The following is a 25,916-nucleotide window of genomic DNA, read 5'->3' as shown; positions in this document are numbered from 1 at the left end:
TATCACAGGAACAGCCCACCATTGGGCACTAATAGTCTGCACTACTTTTCTTACTCTGTGACAAGATGCCAGACAAAAGTTACATGAAGGAGGTTTTATTTTGGCTCAGTGTGACAGGACAGTCTATTGAGTGGTGGGGAAGTCAGCAGGGCACCGTGCCCACAGTCAGAAAGTAGAGATGAATGCTGTTATTCTGTTTGCTGACTCGCTTGTACTCATCCAAGAGTCTGGCCCACGGAATGATGGCACCTACATTTAGGATGAGTCTTCTCATCTCATTCAATCATCCTAGAAATACACCTAACAAGTGCCAGCTATATGTTTCCTACCTGGTTCTCTAGCTGTCAAGTAGACAAGCAGGACTAATGAACACACTCTCTTTCTGAAATGTGAACCCTGTCCACCAAAACCTACCTCCATAAAATTTCTTTCTACTGAGAACAATCAGACTCATTTGGTTATTCTTTATAGGTAAGCCTATTATTGTTCTACTCACTCAGGTACAGACAATGTTTTGTAGAATTTCCCGGGGTGAAATTCAGGCTTTCCTTAAGAGAAGCAACTAATGCCCCCTTATTTATAATTTATAGAATTATTTCAGAACAGCAAAAACACATGGGATATCTTTTCTCATGTGCCAGACGCTATTCTCAGAACTTCACATGTCCTCTTTCTTTTCTCAGGTATTTCTCCTGATCACAGTGCCAAGTAATTAATAGTCTTACTATCCCTACATCACTGTAACCCCTACCAGTCTCACACTCCTCATCTGAAAATTGATATACTAAAACTTCATTACTCGGATTAAATAAGACATATACTATGTCTTACTGTTTAGTCATAATAATTCAGTAAATGTTCATTTTCCTCTCCTTTCCTCAGTCAAACCCATAAAGTTTTCCAGCTGTTGCTACTTTTAAAAATTAGCACATGAAGCTCACTATATTAGCCATTAGTGAACTACAAATTCTAATCACCGAGAGATGTGACTACATGGAACAGATGACAGATAAATATATCCATATCTGTATGAGTGCACAACAATCTCATCATGAGAGTATAAAATAGGATTATTGTGGAAGAATTATTCAATTTTTTACAAATGTCAAACATTTATACCCTATAACTACAATTACATCCCTAGAGAGCCACCAAGACAAATGAATGCATATGTCCACAAGTATGCTCACAGCAACTTGCACTATGGGACCCACAAAGAGAAATAAAACAAATGCCCATTTATAGAAAAAATGAGAGACATTGTATGGTATATTTATACCACTTAGAATGAAAAGAAAACAAAATGAATGAATTTCAGAAATATTGAGTGGAAGAAGGCTGGTGCGAAATACATTTGGTATGACTTCAGTTAATACAAAATCAAAGACAAAGTAAATCTGCTATGGAGAGTGCCTTGGATAGCAGATCCTTGTGATGACAAGGTCCAGGAACAGTCACAGAGGTATTCTGGATGAAAGGAGGCACCTGAGAGACACAGAGTCACTTGAAAAACAAAAGTCAAAACAGAACCTGGTGATCAGGAGGAAGAAGACTTGGAGCAGAGGAGTAGGTTTAGGCCTGCACTGCTCAGTATCCTGGGAAAACGAGGTAATCACTTTGTGATTGGCTGGTTTGTGTACTACCATTGTGTTCTGTGCTAGAGGGGTGATCCCTAATTGTCTGGTACTGGGCCAAGGCATAGTTAAGAAAGGAAAAATACCCTCTGGTGACAAGGTCAGAGAGAGATAGGGTGTCTCTAGATTACTTGTATATTAAAGGCTACTCCCTGCTGAGCCATTGTTATTTAGAAGAATTGGCTGTCCCTGAGAGGTGGCAGATCTTACAAGCGAGAAATAATTTAAGATGTCAGAATAAAATAACACACAGAATGCTTAAAAAGTATGTGCATCTATATGCACACCGTCACACACAAGAGTGTTAGAAGTCTAACAGTGGATACCCTAGACCCACAGCGTTGATGGTAAAGGCAATATTAACTGGGAAGGGCACCACTGAAAATTAATGTGTTTTGGCAAGAGTGGTCACGTAGTGACTGTAGCTGTAAAAATTACCGAGGTTATTGTAAAAATTCGTACCTAATGCTCAATATAAGTTATATCTTGTGTCAGGAAAGTTTTCCACATGATGCTCCAGTATCCCCTTGACTAGGTTACCTGTTGGAGACATTCAGAAGCTACTAAAGGTTTTCCACTCCAGAGAATCAGTTCAGAATTCAAGAACCTGAAGAGATGGAGTACACCTGTTTGTTGACGAGTTACTCATGTGAGGGCATACCTTCCTTCTTGTTTGCGGACAAAAACTAAGCATGCCTATTCTCCCCTTTGCCTTACATTTTAGAGATTTCCAGAGCAAAAGAAAGGTATTCTTGCCACAATGCTTGTTTACTATAATTCTCTGAAGGTCATTATCATCCTGGACAAGGCACTTTAGAATGCTTATATACAACGAGAGATGCTTCTTCATGAAACAGTGTGGTAAAGTCGTTTGGATCTGGAAAATGAGCTTGCCAGGGGCACAAAAATAAAAATTAAAAACAAAAAGAAAAGAAAAGGAAAAAGAAAGATCAGTGAAGCCTCCCTCCCACAGTGTAACCGTCTCAAGAGCATCCCGCTGCTGCCGAACAGTTCCCACATTAAATGACTAATGAATTTGGGTTCGCCCCTGCATTTGCACAGCTGGGGGAAGCGGCGCTATCTACAAAGCTTTGAGGCAGAGGGTGAGGAGGTGGTAGCGTTGCACTTCAACTGAGCAGCCTAAACGAGGCAGTCTGCCGAGTGAGTACGCGCTGTACAGCCCAGCTAATGCACGCCCCACACCCTTTTCAGAAGCAGCCCTCAGCTTCCTGTGGCTCCCTCCCTGCTACATGGTCCTCAACCTTTACATGCATGCTCCCCTTCTGAAAGTCTCTCCCTGGGGGGCACACTGTCCTGGACAATGCTCCCCTTCTTGTCTTTCTACATTTCATGGCACTCTATTTACCCACAGTGTCCTGTCCTCTCTACCTCGTCTTCCCACATTTGTCATTTTCCACCAGATGTTGCCTTCCCTAAAAAAGCCTGCCTACCTTTCTTGTCTGTGTTTGGTGTCTGCATCTGAACTCCCCAATACAGAAACATACTGTCCTCAATGTCCTTCTCTGTCTCCCTAATGCCATCATTAGCTATTCTTGATCAAAGGATTAGTGCTTTTCATCTCAGAGCTTCTAATACAAGCACAAGTGTTCTTACACAACACGGGAGATTATTATAGAAAACAGTGTGGAAAGAATATAAAAAGGGATGGGGAGCAAAGCTAGCTTTATATATTTTTGTGTTGATGTGTGAATTACTTAATGTGTGAAAGCAAACACAATACACACACTGAATATTAAATTTGTATGAACTTTGGGTCTTCAGAACAATGTCAGTGAAAACAAGTCAATTCTGATTAAAATAATAATCTATTATATACTGAACAACTTTATACATGATAATTTGGTATTAGTGAAAATGTCATAAAATCATATTTGTGTGCAGTTGACTACTATATGACTTATAAACAATGTGCTCTTGTGCTTTTTATTTCTTTAAAAATACAAATTTGGGATGGTAAATTTTGGTCAACTGGAGGGTCACAGTGAGACTCCTCCAGAGGAGTCATCGAGTAGCCAGATGCAAGGAATGAAACTCTTAGGTAACTTAGAATGTGGTGCCCTAGCAAATGTTGGTGGTTTGGAGAGGAAGAGAAAAAAATTAGGTTCCAAAGAAAAGTATAGAGATGGACCAGAAAAAGCAGAAATGGGAATGTATGGGGCCCCTAACAAAAAAGGTTACAAACTTCCAATGTCAGGCAGCGCTTCCTTTCTAGTTACTGGGTATGCTAAAGCTTAATTTTGGAGAAAATTTTTATTTGCATTAGCATGAGTAATTAGCAGTGACCTATATGATGGTTAATATGTGTCAGCCTGTCTGGGCCAGGGTGTCCAGGTATTTGGATTTGGTCAAACATTCCAGCTATTTCTCTGAGAGTGCTCTTAGATGTGATCTAAAATCATGAGGCTTTGAATAAGACATAGTACACTCCATAATGTGGAGTGAGGGTCAGATGTCAAAAGGGGGCCATCCTCTTCCAAGCAAGGAAGACAATCTCTTCAGGCTTCTTCTGCAGCATCAGCTCTTCCTGGTTTCACAGCAACTCTAACTTGGTATTTCTTGAGTCTCCAGCTTGCTGGTTTCCCCAAACCTGAAACCCTGAAGGTTTCAGACTGGCTAGCCTCTGAGAACAAAGGAGCCAATATTTTAAAATGAGGTGTTCTCGCTCTCGCTCTTATAGACACATACATATACATGCAGACATACGTAAACATGTATCTGTTCACCACATTGTTATGTTTCTCTGGGGAACAATAACACAACACTCAGAGACTAAAAGTGAAAACCAGTTGCACACAAATAACATGGATTCCTCAAGCGCAAATTATCATTCACATTGTACCATTTCTACTTTATTAGGTTGAAATGAATAATTTATGTTTACTGAATACTGATTACAGTCTATATTAACACTAAATGCATTAATTTCATAATTATTCAACCAATCATTTTGATTTATAACAATGGAATGTGTTTGATATATATTTGTTTTTATTAATAAGACCTTTTAAGATTTATGCTACAATGGAAGACATAATTTGTGTCTTGCCCATGATCATTTTGAGAACATGCTTTTAAAAGTCCCTAAATGTTCTCTGTATTTCCATTATAGGTTCATGAGAGAACTCTTACATGCTAGCTAGACTTTAGATAAAGGAGGGAGTCAGAGGGGATATAGGTAAGATCTAGAGGAGCACAGAGAATCAGAAAAGCCTACTAACATGAGCTTAACTTATCTAACCCATCACGTTTTCAACTAAAAAGGGAAGTGACTGGACCTACTATACTTGTTCACAACACTATGCCCCATGTGCTGTGAAGCACATTTCATTATCTATATAGCAAAACAGCCTGTAAGCTGAAAAGGACTTTTAAAATGTTGAATTATTAATATTTCACCTTCAATCCTTGGACATTTCAATATAAACTCTGAATAATGACATCTATGGAAGAACTGACAGTATATATTTTAAACAGAAAGAACAAGTATTTTGTCCATCAAGAGACAGTTATTCCACAACCTACTGATCCCAATAATCATATAACCATGATGGTGGACAAATGGACTCCTCTCAGCCTCTTTAAGAGTGAGGGGATGCTATGATATTCCTATCATGCTTCTGTAATTAAAACATGTTAGAGCAGGGGTTTTGTTTGGCTTAAACCTATGCAGGTCTTGTGCATGGTGTCACGGTCTGTGTGAGTTTGTATGTGCACAAGTCCTGTTGTGTGTGGAAGACACTGTTTGCTTGGAGTCATCCATCACTTCTGCGTTTTACTATCTTTCCAACTCCACTTCTGTATAGATCTCCTCTGCCTTATATTCATTTTCTGTACATTGTCCAGTCATAGGTCCCTGTATAAAGGGGAAGCAGATACAAAGCCCCACCATAGCCAAGAAGCTATTTGCAATTGATATCTCTTGGGAAAAGGAACATCAGCTTTCTCCACTGGAGTGTCACTGGGTATACACCCACACTCCAGGGTAGGTCCCATGCCCAATAGGTGGCCAACACAAAACAAACTTCAAGGCGATGTGTGGAGGAGGTGGGAGATGGTGGTAGGAGTTGTTTCATTTTAGCTTTTTTTTAATTTTTGATTTCTTTTGAGAGACAGAACATGAGGTTGGGTAGGAAGGTGAGAGGAGCTGGAAAGAGTTGGAGGAAGGGAAAATGATCAAAATATAGTTATGAAAAATATTAAATTAAAAGGAAACATCCAATTAAAAATTTTAGAGCAGGAAGTGACCTCATGTCAAGAATGACAAACTGTGGTCTACAGATATATCCCACTTACTCTCTGTCTACAACTGGTAGGCTAAACACGCTTCAGTTTTGCATTTAAAAATGATTATAAATAATGTCATAAGAGTGATATTGAATGACACTTGAGATTATATGAAATTTAAATTTCTGTGCTCATGAATGCTTTACTGGGACACAACTCCACTCATTTGTTATGTTCCATCTTATAGCTGATACTGGGCCACAGTGTAAGAGAGTTGCTTGCCACAATACAGAGTTGATTGCCTATAAAGCAGTTTCAACAGTGACTATCTGACCCACAAAGCCTAAAATATTGATGATCTGGCTTTTTATAGAAAAAAAATTCACTGGCTCTGATCTAACCCAAACCTCTCTCATTACATCCAAGAAAACTGAGACACCAAATGTGAAACTGTTCTTGACAACGCCACTCCAGTTTTAATTGACTTCTCTAATTCAGTTTGATGCCCATTTGATCACACCGAAGTTAATGACCAAAACTTAGCTCTAGTAATAGCAATCTTTAAATTAAACTAGATAGCCTCCCATGTAACTCTCTGATTAATCGAATAACCTTTCCCACATGAGCTAATCATGAAAAAAAAAAATCTTAATGAAGTAGAATGCCTTGTGAAGTCATTGAGATGAACTTTGTGTTGCATTTTCTTTGACAGTTCTAAGTAGATGTCATTATAGAACAAAACAATGATATAATTTAAATATTTCACTTGATACATCAGTCAAACTGACACATACATTCTGTTTTTAATTTACAAAGCAGCATTATGGAATGCTTACTTTCACAGAATTTGGTCACATTCACTTTTCTTTACAAGGGGTGATTGACAGTAAGGTGAGGAAATAATTTTAGTCTTTCTATATTTAGTGAATAGTACTTGACCAGTGAATTCTCCCAACATGAGCTGAATTCCAGACTTTTGTAAAACAGGAAAGTACATCCAAAGTTAGAGCGTCCCCTTCCCAACTCTAGTAAATATCTCTCAAGAGTCTAGAAAAATCAAATGACTTAACTAAGACTTAAAATTCTTGTCTCCAAAGGGCACCTGTGGAGAAGCTTTTGTCACCTTGGGATGGTGTTTCACTTCAAATTTGATTTGTCAATGTATGGAGACAGTTTTAATTGGCACTGTGAAGGCCCTGCTTTGTACAGACGGTGTATGGAAACCAAAGGCACTGCTACAAGTCTCACAGCACAGAAGTCTGAAAGCTCAGGACATTAGCAGTACTGAGGTTGTAAGGAAGTGCTCAAAGCATTCAACACTTCTGCAAGTGTAAATGCCAGATCCCACGTGGACCAGCCATCATTCAAGCCACTACAGAGCAAATACTTATCTGACAGCTCACTCTTTGCAACATTATCATCCAGCGAGAAGACAGAGATAATGCCACAGATAGTTACATACCTTTTATTTAGCTACATGTGCTATTGACTTTAGCCAACAACAGTAGGATTATTTCCTAAGAATTTTAATCTCTTCCACGAGGTCATTATTTTCATCTATTTTTTTCTTTATTAGAATCTGATAAACTAAGATTTCCATTTGACATTGATATATAACTCATGTGGTAAAACAGCCCAATGCAATCAGAAAAGTAAATCCCAAATACATACACATTTAAATACCCAAATATTTCAATAGGACAGTACCTATGTTGTTATCTGGAGATAGCAACATAGGTACTGTTCTATTGTAACCCAGCCAAGAACATTATTAAAGGAAATAAGTTCTATTAGCTTACTAAATGAAGGACTACATACACTCTAACACAATCAATAAATGAGGTAATTTCATTTCTCATTTTTCTTTCAGTAAATATTATTAAAACAGACACCTTGTCTGAACTACTTAGTGTCTTCTTAAGTTCACAGTCATTTTGCACTGCTTTTTACTAAGTACTGGACTGGCTATTGATTTAATTCTTTCATCTTTCAATAGGGAACACATAAAGTAAATAGCCTCAAGTTCAAAATATTCCTTAATTGTCCCAAAATACCAAGGTACTGTAATTCCGTTTCACCTTCTAAGTAGCAACATCATATGCCTCAATGCAGCACATGACTTCATTTCCTCCATTACCTCCGCAAGCATAGCTCATTTCACACCTACTGTGTCCCAGGTTTTCAAGAAGAACTTCAATGCTGGGGTTGGGTGGAGAGAAGGAACAGTGATTCATTTTATAAACATGCAAAGGAAAAGTCCCATCTTGCCTCTTTGGAGAGCCAGGAGATGGTTTTCTGAACTCATTTCGCTCAGCTGAGTTGAGTATTTAAGAATGGACAGAAGTTGGCGAGGAGAAGGTGTGCTTCAGATTTTCCAGGTATGAAAATCACTTGTGCAAAAAGGGCAGCTATAAACAACTCTACAGTTGGAACAACATATGACGTAAGAAAAGTAGAAGAGGCCAGATGATGGGAGATCTTACTTAATGGATCAAGAAGTTTAGATTTTATCCGACAGTAGGACCTGGAGAACGTCAGGCACACACAGAGCCTGGCCTCAGCTCTCTCACATTTTCAAGTGGACCATTCTGGGGGGTGTGGGAAGGAACCATTTCAGGTGGACAAGACTGGAGACAGTTATAGTATTTTGGGCCTAAGAAACAGAGAGGCCAAATTTGGGAACCAGGAATAGACAGAAGGGGGCGGATTGGAGACAGTTAGGAGAAAATCTGGCAGGACTAATTGTCAGATTATGTAAGGATAAAACAAAGGCAGAAAAGGCATCAACCTTGGTTTTCTAGGTGAGGTGAGTTGGGTAATGAGTGGCTCTAGCAACCAGAAGGAAACCCAAGGTAAAGAAGGCTCCAGAGGAGCTTGTCTAGTTTAGCAAGGACCACGGGAATAGGCAGAAGTCAGAGCTAGAATCCTTTCCGTCAAATTTCTCTGTTATTCACCATGAAAGCGTATAGCATCTTAAGCAAAGAAGAATTAGATTGAAGTGCTGGCATCTTTTCTAACCCTGGATGCCACTAATGGATTATACCTCACTTCTCAGCATGCAAATTAGGTTTTCTGCATGATCCCTTAAGAAACAGGTGTAATAGTCCTTCAGCACTCTGTGAACACAAGAAATTACAAGATGTGGATGAAGGATGAACCTACATAGATGTATAGAAAGATGGTAAGCACTCAGATTTTAATGATAAAATTGGAAGCTGAGGTGCAGTCCTGCCAGAGGCATAATTTAATGAGCCCATGTCTCTTCACTGACATGTCTTCCTTTTAAAGGGAAGAGTTCCGAATTTTATTATGCATAAAATTGCTAGTGAAATGCAGATTCTCAAGGTCTTCCCAGCATTGTAATCTGGGTAGAATATTCAGAACTGCATCTATGACAGTCTTGGACCTCATTGATAAATACCCCTTCAAGAGCTCCTTGTATTGAATGGATAGTCTCCTCCTCCCTCTTGCCCTCTCTCCCTGCCATTCACTCTTCTTTCCCTGCTTCCTCTTGTCTTCCCTGCCTTTCCCCTCTTCCTTTCTTTCCTTTCTTACTGCCTTAACTCATCCAGTATCTATTTATAGACAAAATATCTACAGTCTTAAAATCTTAAAATTCAATTTTGAAATATCTTTATTTAGCAGAAAATAAAGAAATGCAATAGATCAATACCGTCCCCAAACTAGGTATATGTGTATGCAAATGAAGTAGAGCAGAGCCAACAGTTAGAGTGCAATTCCCAAATGCACTTAAACACAATCTTTATGTGTTATAAAACTTAAAGGCCTCTTTGAATGACCAGAGTCAAATCATATGCTCAGGAAAAAAAAGGCAGTTTTGTTTAACTCTACTTTCCTATATATAATATTTAATACAAGGCATTACTTAAAAGTCTATGTTTGGATTTAATTTTAAATCTGAATATGCTTTTTCAAACAGAAGCATGGAGTGTTCTCTTCTGCCCCATGCCTGTCCGGAATCACTGGATGGTTTGGTGACTGTCATGTGGGTCTGGTAGGACCCTGGAGCCTCTTGCACCATGGGCATCAGTTATGGTTGCACTTCTGGGGTGCTACAAATACAACTTCAATCTAAGGGGCACATGGAATGTGCATCACAATCCTCAAATCCTATGGGGATATAACAGAATCTTAATTACTAATATCATCTTTGAGAGCTCTGCTCCTAACCATATCTCAAATAAATTCAAGAAGACAGAAAGTGTAAACTTTGATCATATGGCTCAGCCATACAAAAGAAAAGACAGAAAAATGATTGTATAAATAAGCAGAAAATTAAAGGAACGAGGACAAACATCTCTTCAGATTATGATGCTGCATTATCTACAACCCAAAGCAGGGCAGCTGAACTCAATTTATTTCTCTCTGTACATGATATTTCATGATTACATTTTGAAAGCCTGTGAACTGTTTACTTCAAATTCTTTGCTTCCACTGTTGACTAACACAAAATCTGTTCAGTCCAGATGCCAGCACAAGACAGGCCACTGAAGTAAGTTTCTCTCAGTCCCGTTTCCCTCAACATAGGGTCCATTCTTAAAAGAGCTTCAGGCAACAGGCTCACTGGGAGAGCTGGTTAAAATGCAGATCCCTGGGCCCAGAACTGGGTAAACTGCAAATTCTAGAACTTTGCCTAGTTACTGAATCAATAACTCTGAGATGAGGCAGGATAGCCTGCTCTTCTGAGTGGCTCACCAGATAATAGTTAAATAGTCTTAAGATTTCATGGGTCTTTCACCATTGATTCATTTGTCTGATTATTCAACACATATTTATTGAATATTTAGGATTAAAAGACTTATTCATATCAGATGATGGAAAGGAGGGATGTAATCTAGCTGTCTGGAGTTCTGGGGCCAGCTGAGGTTACACCAATAGCCAGGAGAGGGTAGGCCTGGAAGCCACACTGCAGAGGCAGGAAGTCACCACAAAAGGCAGAGACAGAGCTTGGCAGGAGCATTGCTGTGACCCCATGCTTCCCTGAGTGAGGTGGCCCTGGACTTGGACATCCCAACCATTTCCTCTCTCATCCCCATGACCACACATTTCCATTTTTCTACCCACAATAAAGGAGACAGAACTTTCCGGAGCAACAAGAAGGTTTCTTCCAGCCTCAGAAATTCTCCTCAGGCTGTCTGGGAACATTTCACAAAAAGCCAAGTCATGTGGTATAGGGTGCAGAATGAGTAGAGGCCACCATCTGAAGCACATCAGACAGTCCCCAGAGCTTTCAGTCTGGCCACATTCTTCTTCCTTTTAACATTTCTCCCTCACTTTTCTCTTAAAGGAATTGGAGGTTGATATTTTATGAGATGGAAATTCAAAGGTTTCTTTATGTGTAGCATTAAAATTCTGTTTAACATCACACCTTCTTTTCCTGAAAACAGTTATTCTTCATATTTACCATCTTTAAGGCTCTTAGAGGTCTTGATTCACAGCCAGGTCCCTCAGTTCACTCATCATAATTTGTATCATGTATAGAAAGAATGAATAGGGGTGTGCTTCATTGCTGGCTGGAAGCTAACCGTTGACCACTATTATGGTTCAGTTGTAACCTGGCCTTACTAAGCAAAAATCTGGGGTTTGCTTCTTATTCTACCTCTCATAGAAAAAATTGAATCTTATTTGAGATTGGAAGACTTTTGGAAGTCATCAACTTAAAATATGAATTAAAAATTGGGTGTGGTGGCTCTTGCCTGTAATCCTAACATGTCAAAGATTAAGGTAGGATGATGGTCCCATGTTTGAGGGAGTGGCAGAGTGAGATCTCCTTTTAAAAACATACAAATAAAAGCACAGGTTGAAATAAACGTTCACATAACTGTTTGCTGAGAATTTGATAGCACTAAGGAGCAGTTCTTTTCTGGAAGGACCACCACCAACTGTACAGTCCACAGTGAATCTCTTTGTTCAGTAAGATTTTGCTTTGCTTCAGGAACAGTATTATGGACTGGGATAGCTTTATAGGGAAATACAGAGCATAAAACTTCAGCACTTATCTCCTAGCAGACTCACTGCTCTTCCAGGTAATTTCCTTTAGCTACCCAGGTAACATTAATTAATTCTAATATATAAAAGTCAGAAAGGGGAGAAAAATAGAACAGTATTAGCTGAAGCCCTGGGGTGCAAGGAGGGGGCATTAATTAGTGAAATGATACATAGTCTGCTGTGGATATGGTTCTGTATAAATAAAACACTGATTGGCCAGTGGCCAGGCAGGAAGTAGGCAGGACAAGGAGAGGAGAATTGTGGGGAGTGAAAGGCTGAGTGAGGGAGACACTGCCAGCCGCCGCCATAACAAGCAACATGTAAAGATGCTGGTAAGCCACGAGCCACGTGGCAAGGTATAGATTTATAAAAATGGATTAATTTAAGATATAAGAACAGTTAACAAGAAGCCTGCCATGGCCATACAGTTTGTAAACAATATAAGTCTCTGTGTTTACTTGGTTGGGTCTGAGCAGCTGTGGGACTGGCAGATGACAGAGATATGTCCTGACTGTGGACAAGACAAAAAAACTCTAGCTACAAAAGTCATCAATAAGATTGGTGACATCACATTGTACTTAATAATATAGACATGATGCCACTAGAAGTGTGTACCATTTACTTCAAAGTTCTCTGCTGTGTGGGCTTCAATGGGACCCACAGTCAATGAGATGAGTGAAACAGAGATGCACATTATTGACTTCTGTCCTGACTAATCAGAGTCAGCAGGTAATGCTGCATCTTTCTAGTTCATTAAGAGAATCACAAAGTAGTTCTGTCTTTCTTCCTTTCTTTTGGGACCTTTATTCTTAGGTCCTGGGGACTTCCATCCAATCAGATACCAAAGACAGAAGCTCAAAGATTACTCTAGCTTTTTTCCCAAAGACACAAATATTCAATACAACAAACCCCCATTTAATTTACTATTGTTACTTTGCTTTTACCCAGGTTCTTAGAAATTTTCCAGGTCTCTAATCTCACCATTTATCTTTCATTAATCATGCCTCACCAAGTCTAGATCCTACAGTCAGAGTCAGTATACAATACTGAATCTGGTAGTCACCTCACTACAAACATTAACTACACCCATCTGTTTTGGGATAATGGCCCAAAGCATTTACTTAGTAGACAAGAACCTCTGTCCCTTGGGTCTCACTATATTTCTGTTTTCCACTAGACTATCCAGTCCTTTCAGCCCAGATATAGTGTGTTCTTCCATTCCCAGGAAGCATGCAGGTCTCACCACAGGGAGTCACCATGGGATCTATTCAAGACTGAAATCCTTCATTTTAAAAACAACTCTATGTTACAAGGAGACTACGTAACCTCAAGGTCACAGCTGGTTAGAAAGACAATGGAAATTGGACACAGTAGTTAGACTTACCTTTCCCAAATATAATTTAATATATATGTTTAAAAGATTTAAGTCAGATGTGATGGTGCATGTCTTTCATCCCATCACTTGGGAGGGAGGCTGAGGCAGGTAGATCTCTGTGATTTTGAGGCCAGCCTGGGTGACATAGTAAATTCCAGGACAGCTAAAGTCTCTCAAAAAGCAGGAGAGAGAGAGAGATATTTATTTCGTGTGTGTGTGTGTGTGTGTGTGTGTGTGTGTGTGTGTGTGTGAGAGAGAGAGAGAGAGAGAGAGAGAGAGAGAGAGAGAGAGAGAGAGAGAGAGAGAGAGAGAGAGAGAGAGAGAGAGAGAGAGATCTATGGGTGCTCATAGATGCCAAAAGAAGGCATTGGATCCCCAGGGTCTGGAGTTGGAGGCAGTTGTAAGTCTCCCAACAAGAGTATTAGGAACCAAACTCTGGCCCTCTAGAATAGCAGCAAGTGCTCTTCACCACTGATCCCTCCCTTCATCCTATTGTTGACAGTGTTCAGTTAAATCATAGCATTGTTCAATATAAAGTATGAAAAGTCTTTAGAGTCATACTGATCAGATGTTCTTGATTAAAAAATTGACATAAATGTGTTTATTCAAAGCATTTTACATAGCTCTTCCTTTCACTCCAATGCAACCCATTTTCCAGAAGCCTTCCCTTCAAAAAATCTGCCAAGACTTCACTTCTAAGAAAACTTTTTGCCCTAAAAATAATTTTCAAACTCAACACAAGTTACCAAAATAAAATCTCCTAAATAAAACAATGGCAGAGACAGACATGACAATGAATATGGAATATGCTAAGAACATTCTGTCACTGAAACCAAATTCACTTTTTTTTGTGTGTGATTAATGGTAGGATGAAGTCTTGAACCACATAAGAATGAAGCAAACTACAGCAGAGGAGAAGTCACCTGGAAAGGGTCCCATCTGAAAAGGCATCCATTTCAAAGCAGGCTCTGTCTTTTGGCTATCATCACCCTGTGCCTGTCCAGACATTCATTTTCAAGTGCTACTTCCAAATGCAGCTCCAAATGCAGAATGAGAGTCAGTTGGCATGTTCAAAATTTGCTTTGGGGTGGACAGAACAAACAATGAATTGTTTTCAGGAGGAATGATAAGTGCATTCCAACACTTGCTGGGTTTAATTCATGTGTCAGGCCTGTCTTCTCCCCCTGATTCCTTAGCACCCCATTTCTACCAGGACATGAGGATTTAAACAGAAATTATACATGAAGCCATTTCTGACTATCCATATGGTACTGAAGTAAGTGAGCCAACAAACAAACAAACAAACATACAAAGCACTCCATATGCTTTCATGGGAAAGAATGAGAAGAGAAATTAGCTTGAACCCAGGCTGTCAGAATCGGTGAGTTATCTGCATTTAACTAACTCTAATTAGGCCATCATGCCCCACACTGCATTTACTGACAAGTCTCAGGGTATCAGAGAGGGCAAAGCACATCGGGGCAGTGGGAAGAGGAACAAAATTACCTGTTGAATGGGAGAATTGGCTTTGTTAGTTAAGGGTGTCAATAACTCTGGATGTTCAGAAAGCCCATCCATCAAATTAACGTGATGGTGTGTGTGTTGGGGGGGGGGGCAGGTGGAGTCTGAGGCAAAAGAGGATGACAGAGAGTAGAAAGTATGCAAAGGACTGCAAGAAAAACCATGACTGAATATTTAATGTTTAGCCTGAGACAAGAAGAACATTTACCAAAGATGCTAATTATTACTCACAAGCTTGCAGTTTTTACATAGAAGATAAAAGCAGTGGAAGAATGCATAGGTACCAAACAAAGCAGAAATGGGGCAACACTAACCCAGAGGGGGAAACCCACACCATTGTGGTCATACGGATGATATGGTTGCTCATATTCAAAAGCAGCTGGATGGTCTAGTGGTAAGCACAGCTGCTTTCGAAAAGAAGTTGGTATTTCTGCCTCAATGTTGCTGAAAGGACTTGGCATCACTTTATTTTCCTAGTAAGATTTTGAAATGTACTTACTATCTGAAGTCTTGTGGGGTGGCTATACTCTCAAGTGAACAGATGTCATTCAAAAAGAAAGTCATCTAATAAAATGCATCCCCTCCTTCAGACACTGCAATCAGTGAAAGGAAGCTCACTAATGCCCTTTATTAGATGAAGTGTTATCAAGCACCACATTAATAAATGGAATAAATGGGAGGGTGGGGTAGGATGAAAATGCAAACATTCATCTTCTGGCTGTGGTGTGCATGTGTGTGTGTGCATGTTCAATTTTAAAAGATGACAGAGTTCTTCTAAAAATAAGTAATCTATCTCAAATATAAACTTCTCTCTTGGCTTTGTGATGAGTATATTAATAACAGTTTCTATTTTAAAAATGAACACTAATGAATAATACATTGAGTATTCATTAATAATATATACATATATCTGTTAAGACGAGTTAAAAAGCATCACTTTGGGTTTAAGCCAGTGATTGGCATTAACTGAAAAGGTAGTTCTTATTGCACACGGGACTACAGAACTTCACTTTTCTCAGTCAGAGTTAATTTGCCAAAACATTCTTTTTCCTGGTCTTGATTGACTACTAAATCTGGAGGGAAATTCACATTCATTTGTTAATTCTCTGGCCTCATTCTTTTTCATGCCCTCTTACACAAGTTGCTCCAATACAGCAAAAGCATGCATAAGTGTAGAAATCTCTCCCACTCCCTCTGCCCCCAAATACTCTTCCTTCCAAATATTCCTTGGGAAGCAAGTCATTGCCATGACAACCATAAGATGAGGTTTGAAGGGCACTTGGGGGCACACTTTGTGAAAGTTAATACCAGTTTGTGTTTTATAGGGTCAGGGAAACTGAGACAATGGGTCCTATTTGGCAATGAGGCACCACTTAGCTCCACATCAAACCTAACCAGAAAACCACCTTTAAAAAGAGTCAGAGTGATTTATCCAGGGCTGATCCATCATTCCTCCATTATAGCAAACTCCCTCTATGCTCACTATTAATTAAATTAAAAGATCATAGATAGCAGGAAAAAGAGAATTAAGGATTTGCCTTATCTGACAAACTTGAATATGAAACATTCAGCTATGCATGCCCCACCCCACCCCAAAGGGTTAGCACGTTTTCTTTTCTAAGCAATACTTTTCGTCTGCACCTTCACATTTTGTCCCTCCCTGTCAGGCAGGTGATGAAGGTAGATTCCAGAGGACTTGTGAGGACTTTTACGGTGTCTTTCATACATTTGCTTCCAGAAACAGAAACATTGTGGACAAACTAGCAACTGCAGTTCAGGTGTAGTAGGAATCTTTTGTGTAACTCGGAGCTCGAGAGGCTCCGAGTCAATGTATGCGAAACAATACTTTCTCACACTGACTCGAGTCCAAAAACCAAGAGATAGAAACCGTCATGCCTTTAAAAAGTCACTATGTGATAAGGGTCATTCTTTCTTTGTCTATACCTGACTGACCACCTAGTCGGGGAGCTTTTAAAATAAGGAGGAGAATCCTTTGTTCTCTCAGGTTCCATTCAAGGGAAAGTGGGTCGAAGGGCTTCCCCAGGGAAAGAAAACGAGCTCTCCAGCCAAATGCAGAAGAGGAAGAGATTTCATGCCCACTATTATTCTCCTCCCAAAGAAGGGGATTAATTGTTTGGCAGACTAATGGTTAAGAAAGGTGGGGGTGCACACAGGTAGCCCCATTCCTAAGACCATATCTAATTCCCTAGTGTAGCTCAGGCCATCCTCCAGGCAGGGTGGGGGTGGGGGTGGGGTAGGGGTGTTGGGAACTCTCTCCAGCCACGGGTAACACAGCCAGAACTGCATGCATTCACACGCCCCAAAACTGGCGTCCCAGCCCAAGTGCGAAGTTGGGCGTTTAGACCTGAAAAGCATAGTACGAGCCATTCAAAGCAGCAAGTTACAGTACCTTGAGAAGTCTGACAGATGGGAGAAAGGCTGCGTGGCATAGCTTCCGGATGGTCCAATTTAGGGGTCGAGAAGCATCAGTCTGATTCATGACCCCTTCCAAATTCCACCAGGAAGACAAGAGACTGCAAATCTGGGCAATGCCTAGAAAATAAACGCCCCCCCACGACCCTGGCATCCCATGGTCATCTCCACACCTGCAAATTCCATTAGGGCAGAGGCTTCCTGGAACTTGGGAGTCTAGTCAAGTGGCGTTTCCTGAGCCCCTGAACCTTCTTAAGAAAGCCACCTCCCCTCTCCCTGCAGCCGTGCTCATGCATACCAAATGTGGCCGAATGGAGGCACACTGCCTGCTGCTTCGGGGAGGGGATGCTTGATTTCGAAGGAGAGGGACAGCCTGCACAAAACAGCCTGTGGTCGGAGTCAGAGCAGCCTGCTCCAGAATGCGCGCTCCCTCTCCTGCTCTCCTCCCAGCAAACGCAGGTCAGGCGTTGGGGGGGAACCCGGGCCATTTGCTTTGCTCTCTTGTTTTGAGGGGGAGCCAGGAGGAGAGAAAAAAGAAACAAAAATTAAGCCAGAAGGAGAACTTGTACTTTCTTGCACAAAGCATCTTTGAGGGGCTGGAAACTGGCGCAGGGGGAGGGGCTAGGACATTGGGAGGGAGAAGGGATGCCTCTGAATGATAAGATAAATGCTTCCTTTTTGATTTGTGTGACATAATAAATTGAGAGCTATCGTAAAATAGATCTATAGTCAAAAGAGATCCCTGCTGTGTTCTGGGGTCTTTTATTAACGGTGATTGACAGTCTTCACCCTGATATAAGCACCATATAGATGATAGATAGGTAGAGGCTGAGTCAAACTCGCACATACACACGCTGGAAACAAGGAGTTATTCCTATCGTAGAAAGCTGTGCAAAAGAACGCATTTGTGGCTTACCTTTTTAGCAATAGTAGTTTCTAAATTGGGGGATATTCCCACAAGACAAACCTTCTTTTGCAATGAAGTTTAACCCTTAAAGTGCCATGTAGAGCGCTGTCCACAAAAGATGGTTTCCTCGAGTGCGTATTTCCCCTGTTCCCAGTAATTTTCTAAGGAGGTTTTAAGAAAGAGTGTAGCTGTATTGGGGTATATAATCTGTAAAGCTCCCATGGTGAAAGAGAATACAAGAGAACTTTTCTATTTAAAGGAAGACATTGGTCAATTTCACTTAAAAAATAGGGAGCTCAGGGAGGCTGAGAGGGGCAATCATTTCACACCCCTCACCTGGACTACCCGCTTCTCCCCAGGCATTAAACTTCAGTGGTAGTACTGACCAAGGACTCTGCCCAGGAGATCCCCACGACACCCTTTCCCTTCAAGTGTTGCCAGGGTATTTAAAACTTTCCACCTTATTTCCCTTACAGTGACTGTAGAGATTTTCCATTTTTAATTAACCAGAAGAAATGGATGGACCCCCGACCCCTCACTCCCATGACTACTGTGCACTCTGGGACAAAATCCAGAGGGGTTAATGCAGATGTGATCGTGATACAAGGCTGCATTTTAGGACTAAGAACAAAGAACGTAGCAAGCACCTGACACCTGCACTATTGCACCGTTTCCTGGAGTGCCCCAGAGTCAGAGATGTGGAGTATTGCAGAGCCACTGACTGGAACATAAAAACCCATGCATCAGATTAATTGCTATTAAAGCATTATCCATTTAACAGAATTCACACATGGCTCATTTTCTGTCACCCTCCTGTTTCCACCATGGGACAAAGGCTGTTTTCAAGAGCTACCAAGCTAGGATGTATATATGCCAGGCATGGTGGTGGACATTTCACAACACATAAACTCACACCAATGGCAGCCCTCCAGAGCAGATGCTTTCCTACCCCTATTTCACAGATTAAGTGAATAAAGTCCAGAAAAATTAGCCTGGATTAGAGTCATTTTACTGAGCTTCAAAGATATACTTTTTTGTTCTGTTTCTTTCATAATTTGAGACAACAACAATAAAACCTTTATTTTGGTGTTCTGGTCTTTAGTCTGATTCAAGAATTGCAATAAAAGATGGAATAAGTGTGTTCCTCACACACTGCTGTGGCATGGCACTGAGGTTTGCTTAACCTCCTGAATTCTAAAATCAGACTTCAGAGTTGACAATGAAATCATGACCCTGGCCTTGGGCAATTTTCTCATCTCTTCGGTGCACTGGAGTCTTTTATCTCTGAAATGGAGGCAATCATACAGTGACATACCCAGGGTTCTTGTGAAACCAATTGAGCTAGTGCGCATAGAGCTCTGAATCCAGGGCTGGGCATCTCCCAAGCTCCTACTACCATGATCCGTCTTCTAAGCCGCATGGCCCTATTCTACATTAGGGACCCACCGGCATTTTTCATTAAAGATACTTTGTACATATGTTTGCAATACCAAGCAATGAAACCAAGCAAGACGAATTAAACCTGGATGCTTTCTATGAGTTGTGAAGAGTTTAATAAATGAGGCAAAGAAGAAAGAAAAAGACTGAAAAGTCAGTGGAACTTTCCTCAGCCTTTCTTTACAGAATGCTAGTCATCAGATTGCAAAGCATCACCTTCAGTGAGCCTGTCAGGAGCCAGCATTTCTTGCCTACTAAAGGCCCTACATGGTTTCTTTGCAGTTGTGAGAAGTCAGCTCCAGGGAAAGGCAAGACCATTACAGTTGCCCACCCTTGCCCCTCACTGTCCCAAAGTGTTCTGAACACAGAAACGAAAGCATCCTTCCAAAACCGTAGTCTTTGATCTTCTTAGCTACTTTAATTTTTCAGACTAACTTCGGTCAGAAGCATAGTGACGGTTTGCGTGAAATGAGAAGCGGGAGATGTCACATCCTCTCCAGTGGTAATTAGAAGAATGAACACAGAACCTTCTGGGAGTAGATTTAGAGGCTGCACAGCAAAGAAGATGAAGATCAAGAGAATGAGAGGCTTAAGGGGGCATCTTCCTCTCACTGGAGTCATTGTTGCCAAGATTGTTGGCTGCCAAATATCTAAAGAGTGTTTTTCAGGACCCCCCTCCTCATTTAGAATAAGTGGTATTTTTCACATAGAACGGGTTCCCCCATGTTTTTAGACAGGACCCTAAGAGGAAAATCAGAGAAGAGGAAGCTTGACCGAGGCAGTTAATGTCTCATACATCTAAAATGCTCATTTTTTTTTTCCAAGACAGGGTTTCTCTGTGTAGTTTTGGAGCCTGTCCTGGATATTGCTCAGACCAGGGTGGTCTCAAACTCACAGAGTTCCACCTGGCTCTGCCTCATGAGTGCTGGGAATAAAGGTGTATTCCACCACTGACAGGCTAAAATACTCATTTTAAGTGTGATGACTGTGAGCATTTACAAATCTAAATGATCAGATTCTAGAAGTAGCAAGTGTGTTTTTTTTTCATTCTAAAATGTGTCTTTCAACATATTTCAGTCCTCTTTTATGTTATGAAAGCTCCTTTCCCATTGATCATCTTTTAGTTCAGTTTCAGGGCAGTTACTAAGTCATAACTATAGCTAGTCTATATTTTATTCTTCAAGACCATGTTCCTCTTTGGGAAAGTCAAGACACTTTGGTAGAACATTGGATCATATTCAGTCTTCTAATATAGAGGAGCTAATTTGAAAACTTAAGGAACACGGGAATGCAGAATGATGCCCAAACCCTTCTCATCAAGTGCTTTATACAAACCACACCTACTAGTTTGATTTCTATTGCTATGAAATGCACCATGGCCAAAAGCAACTTGGGAAGGAAAGGGTTTATTTGGCATATAGGTTATAGTCCTTCGTTCAGGGCAGCCAAGGTAGGAATTCACAGCAGTAACCTGGAGTCAGGACCTGAAGCAGGGACCACAGGGAACTCTGCTTATTGGCTTGTTCTCTATGGCTTGCTCAATCTGCTTTCTTATATAATTCCAAACCATCTTCTCAGGGTAACATTGCATACAGTGAACAGGGGATCATTAATCAAGAATATGACTTGCAGACATGCCCACAGGCCAGTGTGATGGAGGCTATCCCCAGCTGAGGTTCCCTCTTCCCAGGTGAACCCAGTTTGTGTTATGTTGACAAAACTAACCAGCACACACACTGTAGTGGTTTGGATGAGAATGACCTCCATAGGCTCATATGTTTGAATACTTGGGCCCCATTTGGTTGAACTGTTTAGGAAAGATAAGGAGGTGTGTCCTTATTGGAAGAAGTATGTCACTGGGGTGAACTTTGAGGTTTCACAAGCCTATGTCATTCCTACTTAGCTCTCTCTTTCTGCCTCCTGCTTGTGGACAAGATGTAAGCTCTTAGCTACTGCTCTAGTGCCATGCCTGTCTGCCATGCTAGTCATGGACTAACCATCTGAGACTCTAAGCCCCAATAAAGTCTTCTTGTATAAGTTCCCAGGGTGTTTCTTCACAGCCACAGAAAGGTAACTAAGACAGAAATTGTTGATGCCAAGGAGTAACTCATGCTGGTTTTTGGAGGAATGTGGAAGACTTTGGGACTTGGGACTAGGAAAGAAATTACATGAGTGTTGTAAGCAGGGCTTAAGAGGCAATGTTAGTGGGAGGCTGGAAGACAATAAACTCTTCTTCTGTAAGTTGCCTCGGTCATGGTGTGTCTTCATAGGAATAGCAAAGTAAGAAAACAAACATCCAGACACAAAACGTTCCAAAGTAAGTTTGTACATTTTGTTATTATGCCATTGAATTCTTTAGGTATTGGACATTAATTGGATGTGTATTTCAGGAGCTTATTTTTGCATATGGTCTGCATAGGGCTGGTACTATTCTGGCAATCAGGAGAAGTATTAAAACCAGAGAGTGGTAACTCTGTAGGTATCTTCTCCCACTTCAAAATTCTTTGGTAGTTTTAACATCTTATTTATTACTGACCTCAACCCATAGTTGCCTCTTTTCTTTTTTAAAGGTGTATGTGTTTTTTAAACCTGTGTGTGTGTGTGTGTGTGTGTGTGTGTGTGTGTGTGTGTGTGTGTGTGAGTGAGTGCCCATAGACGCCATGACAACTGTAGAACCCCTGGAGCTATTGGTTATGAGCTTAATGGGTGCTGGGAACTTAATTCAGGTCCTCTGGAAGGTTGTTAGAAGGCACTGTTAGCTGCTGAGCCATTTCTCCATCCCTCCACCCATAGCTTCCTGCTGTCCTGCCAGCTCAATACTTTTGTCAAAAGAGCATTTTTGTTGTGACCATTATAGTAATTTATATTTTCTGTCTGAAAAAAAAACATGTTTTTTTAATATTTCTTTTCTTTTTGACTTCTCAGAGCTATAAAAATTTTAGGACTTCTCTGATGTTTCTACAATATCCTTTAAAATATGAAATTTCATTATAGACCCCACTGATCTATAATACTGTTATTTATTATTTCCAAATACATAGTTCTTCAAATAGATTAAATGATTTTTTTTCCTGTTTAAGTATTTTCCCCTTTGGGGTTCCTTTATGGATAATAGATTCTGAAATAGATTAAACTATATTAAAATGAATTACTCATTTTTAAACTAGCCTAAGCAGCATTTGTTTCATATAAAAATAAAAATATCTCAGAATAAGAATGATTATCTTTTCTCTAGCACCAGGTTGTTTCCCCTGCCTGTTCCCCATCCTCTGCAAAAACGCCTCCAGTCACATGGAGCAGGTGAGGTTTTGAGGCAGATCACTTTAAGATTGGGCAGCTTCAACTGACAGGAAGTTCTTCCTAAGGCTGTGGTGGAAAGTACCTCAGTGTGACTTCTTAAGTCAAGTTGTCTTTCCAAGACCAATTTCCCCAGTGCCTTTCTGGACTGCCCTCAAACCGACCTGTGGGGTCCTCCTTTTCTTCAGTCCCTCTTCACACCGTGGCATGCAATTCTTAGTAGAACATCCTCTTCAGGGGCTGAATTCAACATTGTGTTGCAGGGATATTTCAAATATAGTAGTGTTTTAATTCGATGAAATCCTCTAAAATGCTTCTCACAAAGATCTTTTAGGGAGCTTGAAGGAAATTCACTAATAATTTAGCCTCTTCTGAAATTTTCATCAGTAAGACTATGAAATGTTGACTTTAAGGAATAGAAGCTCCACACACATAAAACTGTTGTTCTATCTCTTGTACACATACAGAAAGAGAGGGGGTAGATATGAGAGGGAGAGAGGGAGGGGGGGTAGAAGGGAGGGAGGGAGCAAGTGATTGAGGGAGTGAAAGACAGATAGACATAGGCCAGGCGGTGGTGGTGCACTCCTTTAATCCCAGCACTCGGGAGGCAGAGGCAGACGGATCTCTGTGAGTTTGAGGCCAGCCTGGTCTCCAAAGAGAGTTCCAGGAAAGGCACAAAGCTACACAGAGAAACCCTGTCTCACAAAAAAAAAAAAAAAAAAAAAAAAAAAAAAAAGACAGACAGCGACAGAGAGAACCAATCTAAATTAATAAGTGTAGATTCCTCATTTTAAAAATTCGGACCTGGCTTGTAAGGGAGGGAGGTTGGACTAATGGGAATTCCACACTGAGAGGAGGAAAGCAGACTTGACGTGTCTCCATCTGATAGCTTCGAAGTTAGACTCAAGTTCTTCTGCTTTTTAATCATTACATAGACCTGAAGCAACTAAATTGCTATCAAAGCCTTGGTTTCCCACTGTAAAAACAGGGGCCACTATACTGTCCATATTCATATCTTGGGGGGAAAATGGAAGCAATTATCACAACACTAATATAATGAAAACCAAATAAGACTACAATTGTCATTTACATTATTAATATGAGTTACCACCTTCAGTGGCTCTGCTGGTGCTTTATTTCAGTGGTAAGATCAAGGACTGGGTGCCCAATATCCTGGACTTATAACCCAGCTTTGCCGTTTATAAGATGGTTTAGGAATGTTACTTAATCTTATGGCACTTTCGTGTCTTATCTGCAAACTGAGGATAGTAATGATACCCACATTAAAAGAGCAGGTGCAGAGGCCACAGAAGAGGACCCCACCTGTTACCAAGGCTCAAAAATATTAGCAGTTCGTGATTAGCCTAGCTGAAGTCACAAGTGATGCCCATCCCATTGCTACCACTCTAAGGAAGCAAAGTTAACACCACAGGAAGAAATTACATTTAGATCATAAATGGGGCAGGTCCATGAGTGATCACAATGCATGCCAAAGAAGAATCAAATGAAAAAATATTTTAAAGCAAATAAAATTTAAAACATCGTCACCTCTCCTTCTCTCTTATTCATGTAGGAAGAGCTACTTCAGAGAACCAGAGGATAAAGACACACACCTGACTTTCCTGACAGCTTCCCTCTCTGCAACTGAAAGGCAGTCACGCATTTATGAATAAAATATGAAAGTAATATGTAAATATGTGTTACTCTGGGAAATTAAAAGGTATGTAAACAGCTTGTATCTCACTGAAAATAAAAACCACACATGCTAAAAGGAACATATATATCACACCCCCTTCTCCCAAGGCTCGGCGATCACTATAGAAGAGTAGGTGGAAAGAGTACAATGGAATGAGGCAGTGGATGATGACTTACTACGTGGAAGCATTGTCTTTAAAAATCTAGGGCGGCTGCACATATGACCTCACAGCAGCTGTGACAGCATGACAAGACCTGTGCATGCCCAAGCCAGGCCAAATCCCAGCATGGAGAGGGGAGCTAGGCATCAAGTCCTACCCCTAGCAGAGGAGCCATTGGCAACTGGTAGTTGCTAGGAGATGAGTCAGTCTTCTCTAACAGTAAGACCCTGGTTAAGTTAACCATAATCTAATAGAAGGTCACACAACCAAGAATATTTGGGCAGCACAAATGGTCTTGATGGATTAAAAAAAGAAGACACAAAATTGAGTGGGTAGAAAAGCAGAGTTGATCTATGAAGAGCTACAGGAGGGAGGTAAATAAGATCAAAATACCTTGCATAAAATTCCCAAATAACTAATAAAATATTGTTTAAAAATCACACTCACACACATAAAGTGTACAGCAAATTTCAAAGGCCAGGAGCTAAAATACATCCTCATTTAGCTTTGAAATCCTATTACTTCCATTCACAATGGGGATGATTTTTTGCAATGATTCTAAAATTTTAATGAGTCCATGGAGCCTTGTTAAAAATATAAGAGTTTGAGATGTTCATTTTTAACTACTTCATAGTCACAGTTTCCTGATATTTGTGATGCTATTTCTTACTGCAAATCTTTATTCTTAGCTTAGATATGTGCAACACAAGGGTGTACAAACAGTTACACCTCTGTGAGTAGAATAGCTTGGAAAAATTGGTTATGAAATTCATCAACTTTACCACGATGGTAATGAACTCATGAGTTAATAGCTGTGAGGTAGGGAGACTTAAGCAGTCTATCTCCAATTCCTGCTTGAAAAAATTGTATCAGTTGATGAGAATCACAGAAATTCATTGCTGATAGTGCAGCTTAAGAAAGATATTAATGAGAGGATACTCAAACATGCACACGTTCAAGTTCAAACTTTACAAGATCCTCCAACTCTCACCAACCCGAGCTGGGAGCTTATCCCGGCAACACAATGTGTCTTGTGCCTCTTTAGCCTCTGATGCTGATGGCCAGCACTACATTAGAACATAAGGTCGGCTACCTGGGAAACTGAGACATACTGTGATCTGGAAAATCTTCAAAGTGGTGGCACTGCTTGGGAGAGGATTTTCATGATGAAAGCTAATGAAAATTGTACTTGTTGTACTTGC

General features: G+C 40.4%; 1 protein-coding gene across 35 annotated transcripts in view; it reads right to left on the bottom strand.

Annotated features, from left to right (window-relative positions):
* Trpm3 (transient receptor potential cation channel subfamily M member 3) overlaps positions 1 to 25,916 on the bottom strand; it is an 834,738-nt gene that overhangs the window by 488,442 nt on the left and 320,380 nt on the right. For 17 of the 35 annotated variants that reach the window (XM_028894701.2, XM_028894723.2, XM_028894955.2 and 14 more), the window contains exon 1: positions 17,195 to 19,324. The exons of the other annotated variants lie outside the window; for them this stretch is intronic. In XM_028894701.2, the coding sequence (XP_028750534.1) occupies positions 17,195 to 17,371 (177 nt within the window). In that variant the 5' untranslated portion in view covers positions 17,372 to 19,324. Of the gene's footprint in view, positions 1 to 17,194; positions 19,325 to 25,916 lie in introns of those variants that run through there. 35 annotated transcript variants of the gene reach the window in all.

The sequence above is a fragment of the Peromyscus leucopus genome, chromosome 1 (genome assembly GCF_004664715.2).
Source record: "Peromyscus leucopus breed LL Stock chromosome 1, UCI_PerLeu_2.1, whole genome shotgun sequence".
NCBI classification, from domain to species: domain Eukaryota; kingdom Metazoa; phylum Chordata; class Mammalia; order Rodentia; family Cricetidae; genus Peromyscus; species Peromyscus leucopus.
Note: the sequence above shows the minus strand (reverse complement) of the source record. Positions and strands in the feature narration are given on the sequence as shown.